Raw genomic sequence first — 9,130 nt, forward strand, 5'->3', positions numbered from 1 at the left:
TCAAGGGGATGTGAGTCCATCTGAGAGCCGAGAACCCCTGTGGGGGAGAGCAGCTAACGCAGGCTGCTGGGTGGATTTCAGTGCGGTGTGGCCATTGCCCCAGGTGGGGAATCAGGAGAGAAGCTTTAGCAGGAGAAGCCCAGCGAGGGCTGGGAGGAGGCGCCCGGCTGGTCCCAGAGCCACACCCGCCGTGCCGGAGGCCTCTGTGCATTCGACCTCAGTTAGATCTACACTGATATCTGTGAACATCTGCAAAGCCACTTGTGCCATGATGCAGATGGACTTGGAAGCGCAGCCCTTCATGACAGTCTGCTTTTTATGTCCACCTGTGGGGGGGAGGGCGGAGGAGGCAATTTTTGTCAGGCTATTCAAGCTGGATTAAGACACAACACCCCCCACCCCCAGTGCCCCACCAGGATGCCCCGCAGCCTACATCTCCCCATCTGCTCTGCTCACCCCCAGCTGTCTGGGCCTACATGGACTCCTTTTCTCCTGTGCTCTGATGCAGGCTCGCGGTGTGTCCGTGAACAAATCACTCACAGCCCCGATCTAGAGACCACCGTCAGTACCCGGATTGGGTCAGGCCAGTTATAGCCCTCGCCAGCTCATCTAGCAGCAACAGCTCAGTGCTGGTGGCAGTGGTGGGATCTCTAAGAAGGGTGGCTTTGTAGTGACTTAAGGCACCATTATGGGACTGCCACAGCCTCCCTGTGAGAATTTAGGCAAGTCATGGCACAAACTGTTCCAGTTTCCCCATTTTTTAAATGGGGAGAACGATCCTTCTTTTGCCTGTTTAGATTGCAGGCTTTTGGGGGCAAGGACTGTATCTCACCAGGAGTCCTTTAGCATCAGGCACAAGAGGGGACCCCAATCTCCATCTAAGGTCTATTCAGCGCCTGGCACAACAGGGGCCACCAAGACTAAGCCAGTCCCTATCACGAGTAGCTTAGAGACTAAACTCGACACAGGAAACGGATGGGAGGAGAACCAGACGCACAGGGAGGGGAAGACACTGGCCCAAGGTCACACCTCAGCCCAGTGCTGAGAATAGGACCCAGGCGTCCTGATCTGCAGCCAATACCCTTCACTTAGTGACGCCAAAGAGTGACTCACTGCACACCTACAGGGGGTGGGCGAGAAACAACAAAGGAAAAATAACCCCAGAATGAATGAACAGAAGTTACCAATTGTTATAGTCCCGGTGGCATCAATACACTGGGTCTCGGATCCAGTACAATTTATGGTTTGCTCATTGCAATGATCAGCGTTCATCGCGTAGCAGCCAGGGCAGCGCTGGCCATTGGGTTTGGTGTCAGCCGGGGGCACTGGGGAGAAGCGGAGCAAACGCAGTCAGCTCGGGGGACGAGCCCCAGGAGGCGTCGGGGCAGGGAGAGCAGCTGGGGGCTGCACAGCTCAGCCCTGGGTGCCCACTGCAGGGGGAGCTGTAGCTCCGGGGTCACTGGAGGCAGCAGGGGCAGGGGAGAGGTTTGCAGCAGGGAGCCCTGGACCCCGCCCCGGGTGGGGCCAGCTGGGTTCACACCTGGAGGCAGACTAGAGCCCAGCCCAATAAACTCCACCTGCACACAGGCTCAGTGTTATTCAATGGGGTGCCCCCTGCAGGGTCGGAGGACCAGACTCAGGAAGTTAATGTGGGGTGGGTTCCAGGCAGCGGGAGGTGCTGTGGGATGGAGGAGGAGACACAGAGACGGGGAGAAGTACCTGTAATATTGGTGGTTCTGCAGGCATTTCCCACGCAGCATTTGAAGCTTGTCCTTGTCATTGCATCGCCAAAATTTGCAGAGAAGGGGCTGGCTTTACACAGGTCGGAGGACACACACTTTTTTATAACTGTCTGAGTCTTGCTTCCCACTGCATAGGAGGAGAAGACAGAGATTTATTCCCCTTCCACTCCCATCCCATCAACGCCCTCTTCACAACGACACCCAGGTGCCATTAGCCTTCCTCTACCCATGGGGAAACTGAGGCTCAGGGTGGGGAAGCAACTTACCCAAGGTCCCACAGGGCTAGATAAGCGATTCCAGCACCTACATCCAGCATTTAGATCCTCCAGCTCCCCGGCCCCGAATCTCCTGCCCATAAAGTCCTTTCGTTGTCAAAGTTCCCACCAGGGGGTACATGCAGGGCCGCTGAAATCCCAACGCCGTGTGTCCCGCTCACCCCTTAGCCACAAGGGGATTCACAGACTAGGTGTTCCCCTGCCGATATCACCTGCGGAGCCTGATTCAGGGGATGCCCTCGGAGCACCCCTACCGGATTGGGCCCTGCACAAAGCCCAGCCACGGGAGGAGGTGGAAGGGTGCCCCCCGTATACTCAAGAGCCCAGTGGGTTAGACACGCCTCATGGATGTGGGAGACTGAGAGAGACCCATCAGGAGCCAGGGGGTCAGGCACGACTGTAGGAGGGGAGAGGGGAAAGGCCCCGTTGGGGAGCTAGCCCACAGCGTCTAACATAGAACCCAGGTGTCCTGGCTCCTTAACCACTGCTCAGACCCACCCACCCCACTCCCTTCCCAGAGTTGGGACTGGAATAGGACCCAGGCGTCCTAGCTCCCCAGCCTGTTCCCTGACCCAGGCTGGTTAGGGTCCCTCTCACCTACCCCATGTGGAGTCTGTCCAAGCAATGCCACAAGTGTCTTGCCCAACATCGCAGGTCTGTAGGTCACCTGTGCAGCTGGTTCCTGATCCATCGCAAACCTCACACCGCAGACAGGCCCCTGGGGACGGAGAGAGAACATGAGCCACCTGGATTTGTCCCTCCCTCACCTTCCCCTGGGCTCTGTGGTAGGGCGACCAGAGGTCCCGATTTTATAGGGACAGTCCCGATATTTGGGGCTTTGTCTTATATAGGTGCCAATTACCCCCCACCCCCTGTCCTGATTTCTCACCCTTGCTATCTGGTCACCCTACTCTGTGGGGAAGCTCCGGGTACAGCGCCCTGGTGTCCCTCATCCCTCATCAACGCGCTGCCCCAGCTTTGTCGATGGTCCCAGGTGGCTACAGGCATTTCATGCTGCTCGGGGGCTGCATCTTCCCGGATTCGCTGCAGATTTCATTTCCCCAGCGGTTTTTCCCACCTCACAAACCCCAGAGATCCCCAGCGGGTGTGAGCTGGTGTCACTCTCCGGTGCGGTGCAGCAAGGGCCAAGTCACACCTGCCATCGACTCCAGTGCAGCTGCGCCTCCCTGACACCGACTGGGCCCTGCCCCACTGACTCCACTGCAGCTGGGCCCCCCTGACACCGACTGGGCCCTGGCCCCACTGACTCCAGTGCAGCTGCACCCCCCTGACACCGACTGGGCCCTGGCCCCACCCACTCCAGTGCAGCTGCGCCCTCCTGACACCGGCTGGGCTCTGGCCCCACCCACTCCAGTGCAGCTGCGCCCTCCTGACACCGACTGGGCTCTGGCCCCACTGACTCCAGTGCAGCTGCACCCCCCTGACACCGACTGGGCCCTGGCCCCACCCACTCCAGTGCAGCTGCGCCCCCCTGACACCGGCTGGGCCCTGGCCCAACACACTCCAGTGCAGCTGCGCCCTCCTGACACCAGCTGGGCCCTGGCCCCTGGCCCCACCCACTCCAGTGCAGCTGCGCCCTCCTGACACCGGCTGGGCCCTGCCCCACTGACTCCAGTGCAGCTGGGCCCCCCTGACACCGACTGGGCCCTGCCCCACTGACTCCAGTGCAGCTGCGCCCTCCTGACACCGACTGGGCCCTGCCCCACTGACTCCAGTGCAGCTGCACCCTCCTGACACCGGCTGGGCCCTGCCCCACTGACTCCAGTGCAGCTGCGCCCTCCTGACACCGGCTGGGCCCTGCCCCACTGACTCCAGTGCAGCTGTGCCCCTCTGACACCAGCTGGGCCCTGCCCCACTGACTCCAGTGCAGCTGCGCCCTCCTGACACCGGCTGGGCCCTGCCCCACTGACTCCAGTACAGCTGCGCCCCTCTGACACCAGCTGGGCCCTGCCCCACTGACTCCAGTGCAGCTGCGCCCCTCTGACACCAGCTGGGCCCTGCCCCACTGACTCCAGTGCAGCTGCGCCCCTCTGACACCAGCTGGGCCCTGCCCCACTGACTCCAGTGCAGCTGGGCCCCCCTGACACCGACTGGGCCCTGCCCCACTGACTCCAGTGCAGCTGCGCCCTCCTGACACCGACTGGGCCCTGCCCCACTGACTCCAGTGCAGCTGCGCCCCTCTGACACCAGCTGGGCCCTGCCCCACTGACTCCAGTGCAGCTGCACCCCCGACACCAGCTGGGCCCTGGCCCCTGGCCCCACCCACTCCAGTGCAGCTGGGCCCCCCTGACACCGGCTGGGCCCGGCCCCACTGATTCCAGTGCAGCTGCACCCCCGACACCAGCTGGGCCCTGTCCCCTGGCCCCACCCACTCCAGTGCAGCTGCGCCCTCCTGACACCGGCTGGGGATCACATATAAATGCCCTTCAAATAACCTTGAGCTATTTTTACGGAAGTTTTGATCTGCTTCCTGTCAGACAACAGACAGGAATGTCCTTGTCCCCGTTCAAAATGTCCTTGTCCTCCACAGCTCTGAAACGTGCCCAGTCACAACACGGTTCTAGTAATTTAAAGAATAAATATTTCCTCCCATTTCCACAATTGTTTCATTCGCTGTCACGGGGACTTGGTAACTTCCAGCCCTCTCCTCCTGGGACGTTGTCACTCAGACGCCCCCAGCTGAGCCCTCGTTATCCTGTGGCTGCTTTTCGGTTACATTCAGTAACAGTTTCACCCGGCAGGCGGCTCTGGGCCATTGGTCCGTTGGAGAAGTTAGGAAATCAGCCCCTGTAGGAACAGACCCCACTCACCTATAGCCAGGAGAGCAGCGAGGATGCAGACGGCAAGAGAAACCTCCATGGTCAGGGGGAAGCAGTAGACCGGTGCTGTGGTCTGTGATGCAGCCAAATCCTCAGCTGGGGGATTTATCACAGTTGTGCTGAAATGAGATAAGAAGAGAGATTGCACATGCCACATCCAGTTGATAGGGTGGGTGGATCCTCAGATCTATTTCCACAGTTCTGGGGTAACCGCATCAATGAGCCCTTCGTGGCTGGTATGTTCGCGGAATTCACCTGGAGAAGTCAGAAACAAACCGCAAATACTCCAGCTGGAAGGTTGCTGTCTTAAATGACTTTGTTCTGAGAATCTAGGAAAAATACATGGAAGAACCAAAAACAAGAGAGAGAACTCAGCCTCTTTGTTCTCGGCTGGTTCTTTGCAGACTGCCTCTAGTCCCACGCTTCCCTTCTGAGCTCTTTGGCCTGCCGGCAGGACAGGAAACCACCCCACCCCCATTCTTAAGTCACTTATTGTTTCAAACACACTCCTCAATACACAATATTTGGCTTCCTGTGAAGTGGCGCCAAACCACACACTGCTTTTAATGGTGGAGAGGCTGTCTCTCAGGAATCCCCCCTCCAAATCATGCCAAATCTGCTTCACTAGATCTTCCCTGGCTCCTTTATGGGCATATGGATTTTCAGGAAGTTCCAGCCATGAATGTAGAAGCCGGACTACTTGACAAATGCTCGTTTATGCAACTTCCTGGAAACTCAGACTAAGAATTGCATCTATTGGCTTAAAGTTGCAAAAAGGGAGGGGGGAACAGCTTTCGCAATTTGATTTAGAGGAATGAGGCGTTGTTTTTGAGAAGGAGATCCCTTTTCTTTGCCTTTCAGTTTTTTTAACCCAAAAAGTTTCACCAAAATATTCCTCAAAAATGTTGTCCATGTTTCTCATTTCCTCCCCCAATTATTTTCTTTTCTCCGTCCCTCCATCCCCCTCCTCCCAAAATTGGTTTCTGGTTTGGTTGGGGGGAAAAAGGTGGAGAATTTTTTCAACAAGCCCCGATATTTTTTAGAAAAAACATAATTGCAAGAAAAGCTTCAATTGAAAGCTGGATTTTAAAAGGTCAGAGACCTGCCATGAACCAGATGCCCAAAGTAACATAGCTTCTATTCCTGGCCTGCTAGGGGTATGTTGGATTAAACGAGGCATCTTGGATTCTACTCCTGGCTCCCGGAGGGGACTGGGACCTAGTGGTTAGAGTATTGGGGCCAGGAGCCAGGTCTCCTGGGTCCTATCCTTGGCTCTGGGAGGGGAGGGGAGTCAAGTGGGTGGAAGCTGGAGCACAACTAGAATTTCTCTAAGGAAGGAGCCCAAGATTTCTCTTCACCTGGCGTGAACCAAGTTTTCTGCCACCCCTTAAGTTTCATTCTTGGATGTCTATCTGATTCCTGGAGACTCGTCCCTCTCCAGGGCGGCGGGGAACCACACCGCCTCGCTACACTTACCTTGATTCAATAAATCCTTTAACGGTTTGCACCTCATCCCTTTGTATGTTTTGCTTTGGAGGACGGTAACAAACCCGTTGATAGCTGTGGGATCAGGGGGACGAATCTTCTCACCCTCTGCTAGGTACCACGTGGAGGCAGGGATAAAGCCAATGCATCCACCTGTCAGCATGGTACAGTCTCTTCCACCATTGGGACAGAGGTATAAAACTTCCCCTCTGCCTTGGAGACCAGCCCGTCTGCTGACGGTTCCAACCTAGCTGGCTCTCCTTCTATCTCTTCCTGGTTTGCCTGACATCTTGCCCGACTGTCTGTGTCCTCGAATTGAGCTGATCTGCGATCACCGAGCTACGTGTCCACAGAAAGACGTTATTCTCTTTGGTACAACAGGGCTGACCACTTGTAGCACTGCAGCAATCTAGTGTAGATGTGTCGTTTTAACTTTTGAGGACACAGAAGTCGTGGGAAGTTGTTGGATGCATTTTTTGCAAGCTTTGTCCTTCTCCTGGTTTCTTCCTCCCCTCTTCAGTCGGATGTTATTAGACTCCTTAAATAGGGGAAACTATTCATTTGTTTCACCATTTGACCGTCAAGATACAGGTGTTGCCTTCCATGTGCATTATGGCCTTTACGTATTACCATATTTTTTGTCTTCCCATCGTTAATGGTCTTTCCATATTTCTTGCTGCCATCGCTCCCAAAAGTAAGCATGTTCTGAAGTTCCTCAAAGTGATATGAATTGGTTCCTTAGTGTGTCTTACGTTGTTGATGTCTGCTCTATTGACCTGTATGCCCTGGTCGGTGTCTTCTAAACATTCCCTTATTCTAACTTCTATGTATATGCTAAATAGTTGGAATTATACAATGCAACCATGGCATTTACCTCTGTAATGCTGCAATACGCAGTTCATACTTCATTCGGATTGCTGCTTTCTGTCCCCAGAACGAGCTTGTTACTAATTACAGATCTTGGAAGTCAATCCTACATTCTTCAAGGATATGTATCATCTTGTCATGTTGGATGTTGCCAAATCGCTTTCAATAGTCTATTTACAAAGTTCTTCTTTCCCATGCTAACATAAGACCCTAGCGGCAAAAACTGCATCCCTCGTACTCACTCCTGGTTGAAACCCATCTGACTTCTGCTAATTCTTGTCTCAAGATGTGTCCATGTGCCAACAGTTTTCCACAGATCTGTGAGTGTGCGGCTTCTTGGGTTTACAGTTCAATGTTCTTCACAGTTTCTAGCATTATCAACCTTCGGTGAGGAATAGAGATTGACCTCTTGGAGTCCTCCAGAAGTTCTCCTGGTGTGTATATCTGATTGAGAAGTTTGAGCAGGTAAGAATTTGCATCGTCCTTCAGGGTGTGATGAAGTGGGGGGTTTTCTTGTTTTCTGTGGAGTTTTCAATGGTTTGCATGCGGAGGGGGTGGGACTCAGTTTCCCTGGGTGTTACTGGTTTAACGAGGTGAGGGGAGAGGGAGTTTGTTTTGCAGAGGACCGGAGAGAGGACTTAGGGACCCAGCCAATGGCCTGGAGGATGGATACCCCAGCGACCGGTGACCTGGCGACCTGGTGACCCGGAGGCCCAGCTGAGGAGACGCAGCCGGTTCTGGCCAGTGGGCGGACAATGGGCTGCAGAGTGAAGACCCAGTGACCTAACCAGCCCGTTCCAGCCAGAGGACAGAAGCGAGGAGAGGAGGCCCCGGTTTATGACCCTGTTTCCCTGGAGAGAAGACAATGGACAGAGGCGGAGCCTGGAGCCGGTGATCTCAGATGCCCAGCTGGGAAGCAGGGGGGCTCTGAGCTGGAGGGGGGAGCAGGCAGAGCCCACCTGGGTGCAGGGGAGACTGGGATGTGCTGGGCTGAGGGAGGCCAGGCCGGAGGCCCTGAGAGTTTCCTGTGCTGTGTTCAACTCTCAATAAATCCTCCTGTTTTACGCTGGCTGAGAGTCACTCCGGTCTAGAGAACAGGGTGGCATCAACCCCATTGGGGGTGGAGGCCCTGGGAGCCCAGAGCGAGGGGACTCCCTGAGGGGGCCCACGGCAGAGACAGACGTGCTGAGGCTCAGAGAGGTGCGGCTCCAGGAGGTGGAGGGGCCTGACCCCGAGAGAGAGTGGACCCCCGAGAAGGGCTGTCTCACTAAAAAGGGCATCCCCCACGGACCGCCCGGGGCCAAGAGTGGGCACGACCTGGAAGTCCGTGACACAGGGATTGTAGCATTTCAACCGCAATATATTCCTCCCCAGCTACTTTACCTTGCTTTATATTTTTTTAGCGCTCTGCCTAGTTTCCGCATTGTAATAGCCAGTGTTTTTTCTTCTCCAATTTCAATCTCTATATTTTCCAGTTTTTCAGGATCAAACGCTCCTTCACGTATTCCATCCATCTTTCCAGGATGCTGTTTGCTTTGTAGCATACTCTGACTCATTAATTTTGATAGAGTTTGTTCCTCTTCGTAACTTCCTTTTCTTAACTTATTTGACTCACGGTCTTTCTACGGTTTCTTTTGTGGTTGTGTCTGATTTCATGTTCTTCGATTTCAAGACCTCTTTGTTCTAGCCATTTTTCATTTGCCTCTTTGCATGCTTCTGGGATGTGTTTGTGTATCTTTCGATCTTCCTCACCCTTCCGATCTTTGCATTCTGTTCTTGCATTTATTATTGAAAAGTTTAAGATGATTCATATTGTACAACCTTTTTTCATGTCATTTTTATTGTATTAGGCCTTTGATTAGAAACAATGTGTTTAGCTGGAGAAGATGCAGTTTTAGGAACCATCTGAAAAAGTCAGGAA

The 9,130-nt window shown here is 54.5% G+C and overlaps 1 protein-coding gene across 2 annotated transcripts; it reads right to left on the bottom strand.

Annotated features, from left to right (window-relative positions):
* Positions 1-5,255, bottom strand: LOC135892526 (phospholipase A2 inhibitor and Ly6/PLAUR domain-containing protein-like). Of its 2 annotated transcripts, XM_065420320.1 has the most exons (6): positions 5,113-5,255; positions 4,849-4,976; positions 2,619-2,735; positions 1,720-1,869; positions 1,185-1,325; positions 1-326 (listed from the first exon to the last, which is right to left on the bottom strand). In XM_065420320.1, exons 2-6 carry the CDS (start codon positions 4,895-4,897, stop codon positions 112-114), a joined length of 672 nt encoding a protein of 223 aa, XP_065276392.1. In that variant the 5' UTR covers positions 4,898-4,976; positions 5,113-5,255; the 3' UTR covers positions 1-111. The 2 variants fall into 2 exon arrangements, with proteins under 2 accessions (XP_065276392.1, XP_065276391.1); XM_065420319.1 differs by lacking the exon at positions 5,113-5,255 and having other exon boundaries at positions 4,849-5,014.
* Positions 5,256-9,130: the final 3,875 nt, after the last annotated feature.

The sequence above is a fragment of the Emys orbicularis genome, chromosome 20 (assembly GCF_028017835.1).
Source record: "Emys orbicularis isolate rEmyOrb1 chromosome 20, rEmyOrb1.hap1, whole genome shotgun sequence".
NCBI classification, from domain to species: domain Eukaryota; kingdom Metazoa; phylum Chordata; order Testudines; family Emydidae; genus Emys; species Emys orbicularis.